Genomic DNA, 18,551 nt, shown 5'->3' with positions numbered 1-18,551 from the left:
CTTCCCAGAAGAGTTGAAGCTGTTATAGCTGCAAAGGGTGGGCCAACTCAATATTGAACCCTACAGACTAAGACTGGGATACCATTAAAGTTCATGTGCGTGTAAAGACAGACGTCCCCATATTTTTGGTAAACGTGGTGTATATATATAATTTAAATGGCTTACATGCCCACATGACTTTTTTTTTTACAATAGAATAGAAGCAGGTATTCCCCCTCCCCCGAGTCACCCCTTGTCTTTACCCCCCACCTACCTTCCAGTATTGCCCCGTTATAGACAATACAGAACCAAGTTTTATTTTGTGGTGTTAAGTAATTTATATGGAATTTGTTAATAATAACAAGAGACGCAATAAAATAAATCCCCTGCAGCCAGTAACAACAGACTCATAGTAAAAATCAAACCCTCCCCCCCCATCCCAACAACAGTGGACCCCCCTACCCCAGCAACAATACATCCCCAGCAACAATGCCCCCCCCCCAAGCAACAATAGATCCTCCAGCAACAATCAATCCTGCTCAGCAACAACAGACACCCCCAGGAACATCCACCCTCCAGCAACAACATAAGACCCCAAAGAAATAATAGATCCCACACCAGCAAAATAGCCCCCCCCCACACACACAACAATGGATCCCCCAGCAACAATAGACCCCATGAGCAACACTGGACCCTCCTTCCCCAGCAACAATAGATCCCCAGCAACAATTGATCCCACCCAGCAACAACAGACCTTCCTCCAGCAACAATAGACACCCCCAGAAACAACCACTCTCCAGCAACAACATAAGACCCCAAAGAAATAATAGATCCCCCACCAGCAAAATAACCCCCCCCCCCACACAAACACACAATGAAAGATCCCCCAGCAACAATAGACCCCATGAGCAACACTGGACCCTCCTTCCCCAGCAACAATAAATCCCCCAACAACAATTGATCCTTCCTTCAGTACCAATAGACATCCCCTAGGAATACCCCCCCTCCTACTATCAACATAAGACCCCCGAGCAACACTATAGCCCCCAAGCAACAATAGAACCCCCAGCAGCACGCATAAATACACCCTTCAGCACAGTGTTTTTCAGAGGAGAATTGCAGGTGTGCCGTGGGAAGCGTCGGGAGGGGAGGGGGGCTGACCCGAGCTATAGCCCCGAGTGGGCCCCCAAAAAGCCCCGGGTCTCGTAGTGCTCGTTTTACATTATTGGCCACGAGTCCAGGGCGGCAGGCCGATCCTCCGCTGACCTCTACTGCAGCCGCCACACTGGTTGCTAGGATCGCCTGCCGCCTGGCGTCTGGCAACCAGTGACGTTTTGACATCGCAAGGAGAGAATGAGGCGAGGCCCCAGCATTCAGACGCTCCGCGCCTAGTGACTCAATTTTGGCTCCAGCTCCACCCACCTCCTCCCAACTCCCTCCATCTTCTCCAGCGCCACGCGATTCAGAGCCTAAGCCTGGGGGATGGGAGCAGGAGCACCACACCACACGTCTGAGAGAAGAGCCTGTCCAGTGTCCACCTGCACCTGCCTGAGCCTGAGGTGAGGCGGCCTTGCTGGCCTGTATGAAGTGCTGCTGGGGAGGGAGGAGTTAACAACGCTTGTCCCAACTCTGCCCCATGCTGCCCACTACTATGTCCAGGCTTTGGGATAGGCTGTACATACAATCTATAGATGTGTGAGATAAAATTTTAGAAAGTGCTGATGGGAATAGGATATGACTGGCTGTGATTTGATTTTCAGATTATCTGTATGTATATGTACTGATCCAGGTGTCGGGGGCATTCTAATGCCCTGTACACACGATCGGACATTGATCGGACATTCCGACAACAAAATCCATGGATTTTTTCCAACGGATGTTGACTCAAATTTGTCTTGCATACACACAGTCACACAAAGTTGTCGGAAAATCTGATCGTTCTGAACACGGTGATGTAAAACACGTAGGTCGGGACTATAAACGGGGCAATAGCCAATAGCTTTCGTCTCTTAATTTATTCTGAGCATGTGTGGCACTTTGTCCGTTGGATTTGTCTACACACGATCGGAATTTAAAGGATCGGATTTTGTTGTCGGAAAATTTTATAGCCTGCTCCCAAACTTTGTGTGTCGGAAATTCCGATGGAAAATGTCCGATGGAGCCCACACACGATCGGAATTTCCGACAACAAGCTCCGATCGCACATATTCCATCGGAAAGTCCGACCGTGTGTACAGGGCATAAGGATTTATTTTTGCAGAAGTAAAAATAAATAAGTTCTTCGCCACAAAAAATAGTTAAATCTTTTCAGGTGTGCCGCAGATTTTTTTACATCTTTTTGGTGCGCCGCAAGACAAAAAAGGTTTTAGAAACACTGCCTAGAAACCCCAGTACCCCTTGCCAGTGAATAGATATTCTCAGCTGCACACAGCTCAACCAATCCGATGTATCAATTACATGTTTTTTTCTTCATACAGATCTCCCAAAATCTCACTTATCTAACAACACAAAGCAATTCCACGTATTGAGTGTCAAGCAATCTTCTATTCCATAGTAAGTAAGTAATCTCATGTACTTAGCACTCGTGTACTTACAACCATGGAACAGAAGATTGCTTGACACTCAATACGTGTAATTGCTGTGTGTTGTTAGATAAGTGAGATTTTGGGAGATCTGTATGAAGAAAAAAACGTGTAATTGATACATCAGATTTGTTGAAAAGTATATATATAAATATAAATATTTATTTAGTATAAGGTCTGTTTGATGATATTTGCTTGATTCCTGGCATATTTGAAAGGTACTCTTAAAGTCTAGTTTTCAATTCATAATATAGACCAGGGGTATTGAATTAAATTTTACAGAGGTCCGAATCTCACGTTTGTGTGAAGACTCCTTCACATCACCCCCCCCCACAGAACTGCCCCTTTTACATCACCTGCCCCCACCGCCCTCCACATCACCCCTCCTCCCCACAGTACTGCCCTTCTTCACATCACCTGCCCCCACCCCCCTTCACATCACCCCCCCCTCCAACAGCACTGCCCCCCTTCACATCACCCCCCACCCACATCACCAGCCCCATTCACATCAACCCCTCACACACACAGCACTGCCCCCTCACATCACAAATCCCCCCACAGTAGTGAGATCTGCTGTCTACACATTACCTGCATTCCCTTCACATCACCTTCCCCCACAGCACTGCCCCTCGTTACATCACCCTTACATCACAAATCCCCTATCCCCCAGCAATGTGCTCTGCCCTCTTTACACCCCTACAGCACCGCCCCCTCTCAAATCACAACCCTGCCTCATCACAGTCCCCCCATAGCACCGCCTACCTTCACAGTCCCCCCAAAGCACCGCCTACCTTCACATTCCCCCCATAGCACCGCCTACCTTCACAGTCCCCCCATAGCACCGCCTACCTTCACAGTCCCCCCAAAGCACCGCCTACCTTCACATTCCCCCCATAGCACCGCCTACCTTCACAGTCCCCCCATAGCACCGCCTACCTTCACAGTCCCCCCATAGCACCGCCTAACTTCACAGCCCCCCACAGCACTAACCCCCCCCCCTTTTACCCCCCAAAGTAGTGTACTTTGCCCTCTGGATATCCAGCCAGCCTCCCCCCTCCAGCAATACCTCCTCTCACATCACCCCCCCCCCCCCCCCAGTGTCATCTGCCCTTCACTCTCCTACCTTAGATCGAGCAGAGGTCGGGAGGCACAATGGTAATATCCCGGGTGCGGGAGGCACAGCTCTGCATTGGACGGGAATAAGAGCTACCGGTTGCTTTTCATATATAACCAGCAAGTGATTGATGGCTAGGATGCAGGGTGGTCCTTCAGCATTCAGCTTACTAGCGCCCCCCCCCCCCAATGCAGAGCTGTGCCTCCCAACATGCAGAGAATGACAGGGACCAAGGCTGGGGAAGAGAAGCGGCTCCTAAATGACACAACTGCAGGTCCGGATAGGACAGTGGCACGGTCCTGATCCAGCCCGTGGTCCGCCATGTAAACCCTTTCAATTATGGCCATAATATTATTATTATTATTATCATACGGATATACATATAACGCCAACACTTTGTGCAGCCCTTTACAACATGAGGGCAGAAGATCAGTTACAATACAATTCAATACAGGAGGAATCAGAGAGCCCTGCTCGTTAGAGCTTACAAGATCGGCTCATCACGTGACGTCTGTCATTGGCTTTCACAATAGCTACCACCCTTTTGCCGCTGCACTTATGTGTTGGGTGGTCATAAAGGGGTTGAGTTATTTTATATTATGGAGAATATAAGAGGAGGAGCTGTGACACACAAGGGTGGGCGGAGACACAAAACTTCCAGGTGTACAAAAAATGTGGAAATATGGGGGGAAGATCTCACTGTTGGAGTGTCAGGTGCGTGTATGGAGATCGAGATGCTAAGAGGGCTCCCTTTGCGGCTAAGTGCAGTGCGTTCCTGGAGTTGGGAACAGGAAGCACGGTGCCCAAAGAAGCATGGTTGGCCAGGTGCTTGTTTGCAGTCCGATGAGCTCAGCCACTGAGGGATGACTGAGCTGGCAGAGCAGAACTTGCTGTGTTCAGGTAAACAGAGAAACCAGGAGACAGGCCAGGGGTCATACACAGATAAGTCAGTCCAGAACATACACAGGGGCGAGCCAAGGTCATACACAGGCAGGGTCCGGTTACAAGCCGAAGGTCAAGTCGGGGGATCAGGAAGCAGAAGCAGAGTCCGGGAGCAGGCCAAGGGTCAAACCAGGAGATCAGGAAGCGAGGTCAAGGCAAGCCGGGTCACAACGGGTAATCACAGACCAGGAAGCAAGGTCAAGGTACACAAGGGAGCTGAGGAGATAATCCAGCAATGTCCTGTGGTCACAGGCTGGCTTAAATAGGGCCACTGGTGCCAGCGTCTGTCACGCCACTTGTGCACCATCGCGCATGCGCCGTATTGCGCGTGCGTATTGCGCCGATGCGCGCCAGCGTGCGCCAATGCACGCTGATGCGTGGCACACGCGTGGTGCACGTCTTGGGACCCTCCGTGGGCGTCCATGAATGTTCTGGGCAACATTGCCAGTACCGTGACAGCCATGTCCCTGACATGAAGCGTCTAAGACCTATAGGAAGCCAGGGCCTGATTTAGCCCTTTAAGCTCCACCTATAACTAAAATATTTCATTTTGGGAGACTAATGTAACCCCTTAATTAATTGAAGTCAGTGTAGAGCTCCTTGCCCCCAATTACTATTCTCTGCATGTCACAGCTGATCTTTGTAAATCTTAACTCTTTGTCTATTTTGTTTGCCAGACTAATATATTTTTGTTGGACTATTTGGCAGATGTTAATATAAGCATAACGTGCGAAACTGATGGAAAGTTCACAGCTATGACCTGTAGGTGGAGTTCCAAGCAAATTTCATCTCTGAAGGACAGCGTCTGGACATTCCGATCCTACCAGTGAGTGGACAACGGGAAGGGGTTGATTGTGTACGGATAGTGGGTGGCTGTCCTCCAATGTACTTTGTGCTGACAGCTGCTCAGTGATCCCCAGGAGGGGGGAAAATGACTGTTTCAATCTACATATGAAATTGATGATCATTAGCACCTGCTTGGTATAATTGGTTAATCATACACCTGGGACCTGACCCTAATCCTACAAAATCCCTGACTTTGTGCAAGTGTACAAGTGTAAGAATTGATGCTGGTTTGAAGCCAAAGGGGAGTCAAATATTGATTTACTTTAGATTTTTCTTCTATTCGCTCACTTTGCCTTTTGCAGATTGACAAAAGCAAACTATTAAAAAATATGTTTTTGAAATCATTCTTACTTTACAGCATTTATTCACACCTGTCTAAAACCTTTGCACAGTACTGTATGATTCACTCTATTTCCCATGAATGAATTGGATTTTGCTCCCATTCGCAGAGAACAAGTACATGCAGTTCCACAGGACCAATAGCTGCATTTTTCTTTTTACAAATGCATAACCATAGTTGTGCCAGATGTTCCTGTGTGGCGCAGTTTCACCCTGTTTAAACCCCTCATATTTCAAAAAAAATTTGTAAAAGTAATTAATAAAAAAATTAAATTGCAATAAATAATAAAAACTACTGACATCGTCCACTGCTCTACTGACACCGTCCACTGCTCTACTGACACCGTCCGCTACTCTACTGACACCGTCCACTACTCTACTGACACCGTCCACTACTCTACTGACACCGTCCGCTACTCTACTGACACCGTCCACTGCTCTACTGACACCGTCCGCTGCTCTACTGACACCGTCCGCTGCTCTACTGACACCGTCCGCTACTCTACTGACACCGTCCACTACTCTACTGACAGCATCCACTGCTCTACTGACACCGTCCACTACTCTACTGACACCGTCCACTACTCTACTGACACCATCCACTGCTCTACTGACACCATCCACTGCCCTCCTGACACTGTCCACTACTCTACTGACACCGTCCACTACTCTACTGACACCATCCACTGCTCTACTGACACTGTCCACTACTCTACTGACACCGTCCACTACTCTACTGACATTGTCCACTGACCTCCTGACACTGTCCACTGCTCTACTTACACTGTCCACTGCTCTACTGACCCCATCCACTGCCCTCCTGACACTGTCCACTGCTTTACTGACACCATCCACTGCCCTCCTGACACTGTCCACTGCCCTCCTGACACTGTCCACTGCCCTACTGACACCGTCCACTGCTCTACTGACACCATCCACTGCTCTACTGACACTGTCTACTGCTCTGCTGACACCGTCCACTACTCTACTGACCCCATCCACTGCCCTCCTGACACTGTCCACTGCTTTACTGACACCATCCACTGCCCTCCTGACACCATCCACTGCTCTACTGACACTGTCTACTGCTCTGCTGACACCGTCCACTGCTCTACTGACACCGTCCACTGCTCTACTGACACCATCCACTGCTCTACTGACACCATCCACTGCTCTACTGACACCGTCTACTGCTCTACTGATACCATCCACTGCTCTACTGACACCATCCACTGCTCTACTGACACCGTCTACTGCTCTACTGATACCATCCACTGCTCTACTGACACCATCCACTGCCCTACTGACACCGCCAGTATAAATACACATGCACACACACATATGTGCACAACTAAGTGATATTCTTCAACTTGTTTTATAGGGATATGAGTTACTGTATTGAGACGAATATAAGATACGGCGACTCTGCTGAAAAAAGCTGCACATTGCAGGAGGACGGATTTTACAGATGTGTTTTTAGCACGATTAAAGCCACGTTCAGTTATATTATGTGGGTGGAGATACAACACCCTCTGGGGCGGCTACGGTCTGTACCTGTCTGCGTCATTCCCAGAGATGAAGGTAAGCGAAGATTTCATTTGCTTCAAACCGAATCAATACTCTTTGCAGAATGTACCCGATGTCCAGCCATCTTGTTCTGTAGACCCATTATCTTCCAGGCCATGGGACCGCACTGTGGATATACTACAGTAGAAGGAAATATGTAGCCCTAGGCTTTTTATAGATATAAATGTGAATACCATGAGCTTAATATACATTATCTTTAGTTATTGTTAAAGGATAACTGTATGCAGAAACTAAAGTTATCTTCCCTACCTACCTTTCTGAACAAAGGTAACCCTCCTGTCTCTGCCCCAGATGTATACTTACCTACATGTTACAACCCTGGCCTGTTACAGTCTTCACACCCCGTGGTCAAAATCCAATTTCTGCTGGTCATGAATGCTCAGTCAGTACTGATACACAGGTATAGTGCGGTCTCCAAAGATGACCCCATGGAGGTCTACAGGTATCAACTGCACAGGTCAGCGGAGGGATAGATATTGGCCACAGATGCCAAAAAGGTTTGGCTTGAACTTTAAAGAGACCCTGTTATATAGGATTATATATGCATGTAATGTATTTTATGCATATAATTTACCTGTAAAAGACATCTAAAAAGGCCTAAGACTGGGCTGCGCCATCTTGGGGGTAATTTTAGTACCCCTGCTGGCTTGAGCTATTCTCCATGACACTCTGTCATGAGGGCCACGTTCCTGAGACCGAAGTAGTGGGGAGGCCTCCCTTGCACCTCGGGTCCTTAAAGCCTCTGGAGATGGAGACAGAGACTTGGTGGACACTGAGTGGCACGGGTGCCAGGGGTGCGGAGCCTTAGTCCGAGACCTGAGCCGAGGTCAAGTCCAGTTGGGCAATTAAGCATAAAAGGGTTAATCCCAAGAAGACAGATCACACACCAGCACAGGAACAAGGGGGGGGGGGGGGGCTGAAGATAATCCAGCAATCTGGCAGTGTCTGGGCTGGGCTTATATAGAGAACTTTTGGAGTCACTTGCTGTGCGCCTCCTTGGTATTTTCCCGCCTTTTTCCATCATGTTGAGGTCACTTCCTATGCACGTCCTGGGCATTTTCCTGCCCTTTTCCATCAAGTCTTCTGCGCAGGTGCGGGTTGGCGGCCTGGGGCGTCTTTGGCGCATGCTCAGTTGGCACGGATTTCCTCCTGCGGCAACGCGCCATTGGTGCATGGGTAGTAAGCCCTGGACTCTTACACACTCTTTAGTATTCATCTTCCCTCCTCTTCTAGCAGCTACATAAAAGTTTACACCAGGATGTGGTGGAGGAGCTGGGCCAGTACAGGCAGCAATTAGACCCTCCCAGAGGAGGAGAGGGCTATGACCTGGGAGGAGGAATTTTGGCTGTGCTACAGAATCTACTCTACTCAGGGAATGGCTGGATTCCCAAGAAACTTCAAAGGCACATTGCAAGTGAAAGAGAAATAAAATGGTACATGTAATTATTAAGGCTCCGTTCACACTGTGTAGGTGTGATGGAGTGGGCACAGGTTTTCCAGGTGGTCTCATGCGTTGTGAACAGGGCAGCCCATTCATTTTCAATAGGCTGCCTTATGCACGGGAAACCTGAAAAGAAGTCCCTGACCTTTTTGCCAAATCGTGCCACACCGAACTTCATGATGCTGTAGCACCATGTGTTTTGGCAAGCAGGAAAACACTCATGTTGGCAGATGTGTAGGGGTGGCTTTAAAGTGGACCTTCGGTCATTTTTTCAACTTTCCATCTATTACACGGACAACTTGTGCAATGTCCTTTTTCTTTAATAAGAATTTTCATTTTTTTGAATATCATTTATGAGTGGCATTACATTCCGTATTTTTTAGTGTTGTTACGCCTTAGTATGAATTTTAGTGGAAGGTACTGCGGTACCAGGGAATGGTGTATGGGCAAATGCAGAACAATGTAGGGATCATAAAAAGGAGAGACGGGATTTGGCTTTTTATTTGATTTTTTCTCTTAAATAAACAAACATCTTAATAAATGAATATGTGTTAAGCTGAGTGTATAAATGTATTTATCTAAAAAAAAATGTATAACAATTAAAGAGAATGAACATTTTTTTAAAGAGAAAAATTGTGAGTTTTGTAATGAAAAATGGAAATGGAAAGGTTCTATTTAGAAATTTTCTTAGCATGTTGATAGGGAAGGGGGGTGGGAAGAACTGTATAAGCAAACAAATATAAGCAGATTGAACTCCAAACTTTTCTTTGTGCACTTTCTAAAACATTTTTGAAAAGTTAAAAAATTCTTTCCCATTCTTATGGACATGTTGCCACCTGCTGGTGTGAAGCGGAAGCTCAGTATGGCACAGTGGATCAATAGGCTTTTTTTAAACTATAACACCAGGGCAGTGGTGGTCAACTTTCTTGATCTAGAGGGGGCTCAAGTGTGACCCCCGACATCACCAAAGGGTCGCACATAAAATGATATTCCGTTTTAGAAACAGTAGACACCTAACAGGATGTGCTCAAAGACTAAGGATGTAAGAGCAGCTAGGATGTGGAATTCCCTTCCACAGGCGGTGGTCTCAGCGGGGGGCATCGATAGTTTCAAGAAACTATTAGATAAGCACCTGAACGACTGCAACCTACAGGGATATACAATGTAATACTGACATATAATCACACACATAGGTTGAACTTGATGGACTTGTGTCTTTTTTCGACCTCACCTACTATGTAACTATGTAACTATGGGCTTGATACAAGAGATGGTCAGAGAATGCAGACATGATACAAGAGATGGTAAGATACTGCAGACATTATTATTATACAGGATTTATATAGCGCCAATAGTTTGCACATTGCTTTACAACATGAGGGCAGACAGTACAGTTACAATACTATTCAATGCGGGAGGAATTAGAGGGCCCTGCTCATTAGAGCTTACAATCTAGGACATGATACAAGAGATGGTTGGAGACTACAGACATGATACAAGAGATGGTCAGAGACTGCAGACATGATACAGGAGATGGTCAGAGACTGCAGATATGACACAAGAGATAGTCAGAGACTGTGGACATGATACAGGAGATGGTCAGAGACTGCAGACATGATACAAGAGATGGTCAGAGAATGCAGACATTATAAAAGAGATGGCCAGAGACTGCAGATATGATACACGGATAGTCAGGGACTGCGGACATGATGCAAGGATGGTCAGAGACTGCGCACAGGATACAAGAGATCGTCAGACTGCGGACATGATACAAGAGATGGTCAGAGACTGTGGACATGATACAAGAGATGGTCAGAGAATGCAGACATATTACGAGAGATGGTCAGACACTTCAGAGATGATAAAAGAGATGGTGAGAGACTGCAGACATGATACAAGAGATGGCCAGAGACTTCAGACATGATACAGGAGATGATCAGAGATTGTGGACAGGATACAAGGATGGTCAGATTTCAGGCATGATACAAGAGATGGTCATAGATTGCAGAGATGATACAAGAAATGGTCAGAGATTGCAGACATGCTGCAGGAGGCTTTCAGAGACTGTGAATATAATATATAATATAATATAAAAATGGGCGAACAGGCAGGATTTTTAATGCAGAAGAGACATGCTTTGTCTCCTCTGTATTAAATTAACCTACCTGCCTGTCCCTCCCTGTACAGTGAGTTGTGAACGCGCACCCCAATGTACAAATTCAGTAATGCTGAAGCTGACTAAACTCCGGCTCATGTGCAGAAGTGACATCATATTGGCCCGGCGATCAATACCCGCTCAAAGATGTCATTGGCTGGTGGTGAGCTCCAGGACGCCACATTGCTGGACTGAAGGTGAGTTTTGTAATGAAAAATGGAAATGGAAAGGTTCTATTTAGAAATTTTCTTAGCATGTTGATAGGGAAAGGGGGTGGGAAGAACTGTATAAGCAAACAAATATAAGCAGATTGAACTCCAAACTTTTCTTTATAGGTTTGTATGGAGTAGGAAAGTTTTCAAACCCATGTCAGTTAATTTTTTTCTGTCTCAGTTCAGTTACAAAGTTACATGGTTGGTAAGGTTGAATAAAGATACCAGTCTATTCAGTTCAACCTGTGTGGGTGTGTACATGTGTGTGTTTAAGTCAATATGATTTCCCATATCCCTGTATATTGCACTCACTGAGATGCCCAAATAAGAGTTTTTTTAAATGATTAATACTTGAGTTCCACATCCTTACCGTTCTAATGCCCCGTACACACGGTCGGATTTTCCGACGGAAAATGTGTGATAGGACCTTGTTGTCGGAAATTCCGACCGTGTGTAGGCTCCATCTGACTTTTTTCATCGGAATTTCCGACACACAAAGTTTGAGAGCAGGCTATAAAATTTTCCGACAACAAAATCCGATCCTTTAAATTCCGATCGTGTGTACACAAATCCGACGGACACAGTGCCACACATGCTCAGAATAAATTAAGAGACGAAAGCTATTGGCTATTACCCCGTTTATAGTCCCGACGTACGTGTTTTACGTCACCGCGTTCAGAACGATCGGATTTTCCGACAACTTTGTGTGACCGTGTGTATGCAAGACAAGTTTGAGCCAACATCCGTCGGAAAAAATCCATGGATTTTGTTGTCGGAATGTCCGATCAATGTCCGACCATGTGTACGGGGCATTACAGTAAAGAATCCCCTATGTAGCTTAAGGTCAAACCTCTAATTTCATGGAGTGGTCACGTTTCTTCTTAAGCTCCCTAAAGCTGAATAGTTTTCTTCCAATGCTGGGATTACTATTGAGATTTGTATATCGCTATCATATCTCCTCTTAAGCGTTTAATGTTTGTAGTCGTAATTTGTAACTGGGGTCCTCCAGTCCCCTTATTAGCTTTGTTGTCCTTCCCAGGACGTTCTCCAGTTCAGGGCCGTCTTAATAGCTTCATGGGCCCCTGGGCAAAGTAAGTCTCTGGGGCCCCTACAATGGAGACAGTGCAGGTAAACAGACATCAAGTAGGTAGGAGGCAGACAAGCGGAGCTTCCCCTTTTGGGTGGAGCACCGCATTAACTACATGAACAATCATTCTGTACAGCAAGGAAACAGTGGGAAAATACTACATACATAAAGTAACAAAGCTGTCCTGTGCATATACTATATCTGCTAGACTGATGCCTCCCAGCACTATGGCCCCTCTACACCCTAAATATCCCCCCTGCACTCTGACCCCTCTACACCCCAGATATCCCCCCAGCACTATGACCCCTCTACACCCCAGATTTCCCCCCAGCACTCTGACCCCTCTACACCCTAGATATCCCCCCAGCACTCTGACCCCTCTACACCCCAGATTTCCCCCCAGCACTCTGACCCCTCTACACCTCAGATATCCCCCCAGCAATCTGACCACTCTACACCCCAGATATCCCCCCAGCACTCTGACCCCTCTACACCCCAGATTTCCCCCCAGCACTCTGACCCCTCTACACCCCAGATATCCCCCCAGCACTCTGACCCCTCTACACCCCAGATATCCCCCCAGCACTCTGACCCCTCTACACCCTAGATATACCCCCAGCACTCTGACCCCTCTACACCCTAGATATACCCCCAGCACTCTGACCCCTCTACACCCTAGATATCTCCCCAGCATTCTGATCCCTCTACACCCTAGATATCCCCCCACACTCTGACCCCCTCTACACTCCAGATATTCCCCCAGCACTCTGACCCCTCTACACTCCAGCTATTCCCCCAGCACTCTGACCCCTCTACACTCCAGCTATTCCCCCAGCACTCTGACCCCTCTACACTCCAGCTATTCCCCCAGCACTCTGACCCCTCTACACCCTAGATATCCCCCCAGCACTCTGACCCATCTACACCCTAGCTATCCCCCCAGCACTCTGACCCCTCTACACCCTAGATATTCCCCCCAGCACTGTAACCATATACTATAAGATGCCCCTTGTGACCCCACTACATCCCTGATACCCCCTACACTGTGGCCTCTCTACATCCCTGATACATATAGCACTATAGCCACCCAAGCTCCCCCAAGCATTGCTACCCCCTATACACCCCAGATCCCCCCCTCATAATTGTTTTCCCCCATACACCCTGGATATCCCCAGCACCATTATTCCATCCATGTAGTACCCCCTTTTCCAGTTGAGATACAGTGCATGTAAACTTTTGGCTCTGTGCCCACCTCCAGCACTGAACTCACCTATACCAATCAACCAGGCAGAAGGAAGGGCGGAGGAGGGACCATCCCTCCAGCATTCCAAGCTTTTTGGTGCAAACAGTGCTGGACAGCTGGGCTCACCATGATGACACCATCCACAATGCTACTTCCGCAGGTGGGCTCTCAGTGCTGCCGACTCAGCAGCTCCCACTCCAGCTCCTACCCCGCAGCCTCGGAGTCCCAAGCATTCGCGCTGCATGGAGCTGGGTCAGAGCATCACTGGCGCTCCGGCCCTGCCCATCCCTGCTAGCTGTAAAATAATCGGTATCCTTCTGCACAGCATGGCGCACCGCTGCCATGCTGTGCCAGCCTGCCAGCCTGCTTCCCCTGTGTATCCATCACTCTCAGTGCCATCATGGGGCCCCCAATTTCGAGGCAGCGTGGGCTCAAGGACCAGCTGCTTTGGGGAAAGTGCGGGGGCCCCCCATGCAGCTGGGGCCTCTGGGCAGTGCCTAGGTGTGCCCTCTCATTAAGAAAGCCCTGCTCCAGTTCCAGCACATCCTTCCTGAGATTTGGTGACCAGAACTGGATGGCATACCACAGATGTGGCTGAACCAGAGTTTTATAAAGTAGTAGGATTATAGTTATCTATCTGGAAGGAATTCCCTTTTTTATGCATACTGATAGTCTGCTGGCTTTGCTTTCTGCAGCTTGGCATTGCATTCTATTGCTGAGCCTGAGAGGAGATTTCCCTTTGCATCCTGTCCCAGAGACACAACAGGAAATGACAGGATATCCCTCCAAAATGAGAGGAAGTCTCATTTTGTCCCCATTAAAAGATTCAACCCTCTTTTTCTAGTGACACCTCTTTTTGGATTTCCCACCACTTTATGTCTTGCTGACAATAGTCACCAGGACATGTAGAATGGGCGAATCTACCCAGTAGGGACACAGATATCAATAAAAACCTGAAAGAGGATTTACCCTATATATGTACTGTACTTTACTTTGACCAAATTAGAAAAAAATCTGTTAAAACTGTTTAAGATCATAAATTATGTATTTTTATTTTTTTTAGTGAAGCCATATGCTCCCTCCAACATCCTAGCTGAGATGACGGTGGGCATGGGATATTTATTGGTGAGGTGGACACCGCCGACCTTCACTTTCTTTGACATGCACTACCAGGTTCGCTACCGTGTACAGAGGCAAGAAGGTGGATGGAAGGTACTGGTTTTCTTCTCATAGGAAGTATCATTTTGGGGACACAGTTGGGGTATATTCAGAAGAAACAGCTGCGTTGTTTAGCAGTCTAGGGAGGTTTGTTGTCAGCTCATAGTCAAATTCATATGCCAAATGCCCAAAGGACTTTATCAAGAAACGAAAGGATATACTATAAAAATTCACAAGTTTTATTAGGTAAATATAAAATCACAACTACATCTAAAAATTGTATCCATATTTATGGTAAGATATTCTTATCACTGTAAGTAGTAAACAGACTTTAAATGGATGAACTACAGCATCCATATTTATATTGATTGGCCCAAATCGAATCCCTTAGAACTTTTCAGAGGTAGGTTTATGTCAGATTCCAAAAATTCTCCTTTCCAAGGCCCGAGGTAGACAGAATGAAATTATTTTCAAAAACATTAATGCATTTTTTTTTACAAATACATTGAATTGTTTTCTTGAATTTCCACACAGCCAGATATTGAACTTTTTAAAAACAATTACAAATCAATTTTTAGGTTTTACACTGGACTGACTCTTGATTTATTCTGTATCCATCTGCATAAGCCCCTCATTGTGTTTATCCTAACGGTTTAGGGCAGCCATTCTCAGCAACGGTTCAGTGGAACTCCAGGGTTTTTCCAGAGGTTTCTAGGGGTTCCTTGAGCTATGGGTGATTGACTTCCCATGCGATGTCGTCTGCTTGGTTATGGGGACAATGCCACTTGGCAGACCCAACAGCATGACACCAATGATCTTTTTAGCTGTTTGTAATGGTGGCATTCTGAATGCCACTACAAGAGAGACATTCCTCCCACTGACCATCAAGGTAAGGGGCATTCTCAGGCTCAGCTTTTTCAACCCCAAAGTTTTCAACTTTATATCAAACAATAGTATTCCTTTTCTGATTACAAAAAGAGAAAGGGATAACACTATCCAGTTTTGACCCAAGCTTGACTAGTTACAACCCATAAGGAGAAAAAATTATGATTTTAGTTAGAGAGATCAACAGGTCCACCAAAAACAAAGAAGATAGTATCTGATGACAATACCTTCATGCGAATACATTGAATATTCTTTTCACAGTAGGCTATCAGTGTTACATTAACCAAACAAAAAATCCATCACATTTTTCAGGTTCTAGATATATATATTAATAGATCAATCACCATAGAGGAAGTTGACGCCTGTGAATCATACGCCGTTCAAGTCCGCTGTAGAGGTTTGAATGTATCAGGGTACTGGAGCGACTGGAGTGATCCTATTAGTCCAATCATCAAGGATATCAGAGGTAGTGTCATTTCTTTATTTACTAAGAGGGGTTAAAGGTGGAATTTAAAAAAAAATGACATATAATAAATAATAAATACATTTTATGTATGTTTCAGCACCTGTAAAGGGGCCCGACTTTTGGAGAATTGTGCAAAATAATCATCTACAGAAGGGAGACAATATTACATTAATATGGCAGGTAAGCACACATGAATGATGTGTATGAAAAGTAGAAACAATAATTTGCTGTTATTGACGTAGAAGGTTTCTATTTGGAATATTGGTCAAATATCACTGATGAACCAAATGACTGTAATGCTTCTCTCCAGTGGTCAGTACAATACATACAATCCTTCTTTTAAAAATAGCTAGAGATGGAGGTGTACTTGTCAGGGTGAGAAGAAGTAACTTGCCTCCTGTTTCTTGATGTCACAAGTTCCTGATAAATAGGTTTCAACCTCAGTAATATAGATCCATTTGATCAGGTGGCTGCCTTCATAGTTTATCTCAGTAATGCCACAAGTTCCTAATTAATTGGGAAGCTCGTTTCTCTGTGACTATTATTAAACCCAATAAATATCAGCTTTCCTAAAGGCAATATGTGGCCTTTTTTTCTACATATAAACACTATGAAAGTGTTCATAAAAAAATATTATTTTGATATTATGAATTACGGATAAGATTTGTTGCTCTATGTGGTGTCCAGATCCACAATTCTCTCTATTTTTGTATACAGTATGTGGCCTTTAGTTACAGATTAAGTGGGGTTTTATGTTTATCTCTAACTGTTCCCAGCCAACAACAGTTTTGTGCGGCAGCTTGTTTAGGGGACCAAACAATGGCTCCTGTTCTAAAGATTGGAAAATTAGTTGAAGGATACCTATTTAGATTTAGAAGTTCTGAGAACCGAGCCACATCCCAAGTCAAGAGAGAAAACAAAAGGAGGTGCCCCAGGGATTTTATGGGCAAGGGTTGAAACCAAATATAGAAGTAGAGACTTATATAAAAAAAAAGTACAACATTTATTGATTGAACAACAAGACGTACAGTTTACATGTAAAGGTAATAAAATAAAAAAACAGTGGTTATATTACAGTATTCTACAGCAAGATTCTGAGTCATGGCATAGGTCTCATGGTAGGAGGCCAATCAATATGCATGCGTTCAGAACTCCCAACATGTTTCGGAAATTTTATGGGTTAAATTCCATCTTCAGGGGCTAATTTAAGCCAAGCTGTATTATCTAATGGTATAATAGCAGAGAAAGATAAGGGTCAGCCATAATCAGTATTATGTGCATAAAAGCTTGTATGTAGACAATATTTAGGAGAAAAGCATGGGGAAATAAAAAATAGGACAAACATTTATTTTGAAGCAAATTGGTGGGCCCACTTGAGCTTTTTGTAGAGTATTTATACCCAGTAATATAACCCTGTTTTTTTTTAATTTTATTACCTTTACATGTAAACTGTATGTCCTGTTGTTGCATCAATAAATTGTGTACTTTTTTATATACGTCTCTACTGCTATATCTGGTTTCAACCCTTGCCCATAAAATCCCTGGGGCACCTCCTTTTTGTTTTCTGTTCTAAAGCTTGTTCTTTATGTTAATGGGACGGCCATGGGTTCGTACACAAGGTCTTTTGTTACGGCTTTACACTGGAAACTAGTGCTGGCAATTTTTGTCAATCTCAACCATTTTTTTTTTATTCTTTGATCACAAAATGATTAAATGTGTCAAAACAACCTTCCACCAACAGTTTTGATCATTTTTGATAATTTCATGGTTTGGATAAAAATTGTCATAAGTTACAATGATCCATCTGGTTTCTGTGATTAAAAGCTGGTTTAATGTGGCTGAAAGTTTGGTATCAATTGACCTTTTATAGTTTTGCTTAGTGAGTAATGAAAAATAAAGCAGAAAAGAGCTGAAAATAGACTGAAGATTAAAAGAACCTATAGGCATTGTTTAAAAAACTGTTGACTCAAGATTAATAACAGACTGATTAAAAAAGTAATTGACCGTGAACCCTAAGTTAATGCCATCCTTCCCCATTTGATATCAGGCTAATTTTTTTTTTTACCCTGTGTTTTTTTCACTCTTCCCTAATTTCCACACATTGTTTTTTGTCTTAGCATTTAGCTAAACCTCAGTGTATTGGTACTGCTTGAACCTAGAAGAAAAGAATAGACCCCTAAAAGCTTCTTATTTAAAATGGTTAGCTGTGCAGGAGTGCTGCAACATATATCCTGAATACTGGACCTGATGCAGTTCTACATGAAAAAAGTGTGCTGTCCCCTTAAATAATTTGCAACTCTCTTCTCATAATTAAACAAACATATATCTGTGCACAAAATTAATATGATAAAACATGATCATATGCGCTTAGAAATCAATATGTACAATTAATACCCAAAATTAATTGTTGCCACGCCTTTATTACATGCCGCATAAGCTTTGTCTCCATTTATCACTTCTGTATTTGTAATATGCTGTGATCCATTCTGTTCTGACTGTATGGTATTATCAGATG

General features: G+C 44.8%; 1 protein-coding gene across 3 annotated transcripts in view; it reads left to right on the top strand.

Moving 5' to 3' along the window:
• Window positions 1-18,551, top strand: part of LEPR (leptin receptor) — a 132,216-nt gene that overhangs the window by 94,544 nt on the left and 19,121 nt on the right. For all 3 annotated transcript variants that reach the window (XM_073593793.1, XM_073593792.1, XM_073593794.1), the window contains 5 exons: window positions 5,326-5,443; window positions 7,184-7,383; window positions 14,591-14,739; window positions 15,883-16,036; window positions 16,134-16,216. In XM_073593793.1, coding sequence (XP_073449894.1) covers window positions 5,326-5,443; window positions 7,184-7,383; window positions 14,591-14,739; window positions 15,883-16,036; window positions 16,134-16,216 — 704 coding nt within the window. The remainder of the gene's footprint in view (window positions 1-5,325; window positions 5,444-7,183; window positions 7,384-14,590; window positions 14,740-15,882; window positions 16,037-16,133; window positions 16,217-18,551) is intronic.

The sequence above is a fragment of the Aquarana catesbeiana genome, linkage group LG07 (assembly GCF_042186555.1).
Source record: "Aquarana catesbeiana isolate 2022-GZ linkage group LG07, ASM4218655v1, whole genome shotgun sequence".
Classification (NCBI taxonomy): Eukaryota; Metazoa; Chordata; class Amphibia; order Anura; family Ranidae; genus Aquarana; species Aquarana catesbeiana.
This window is presented reverse-complemented; position numbering and strand designations above follow the sequence as displayed.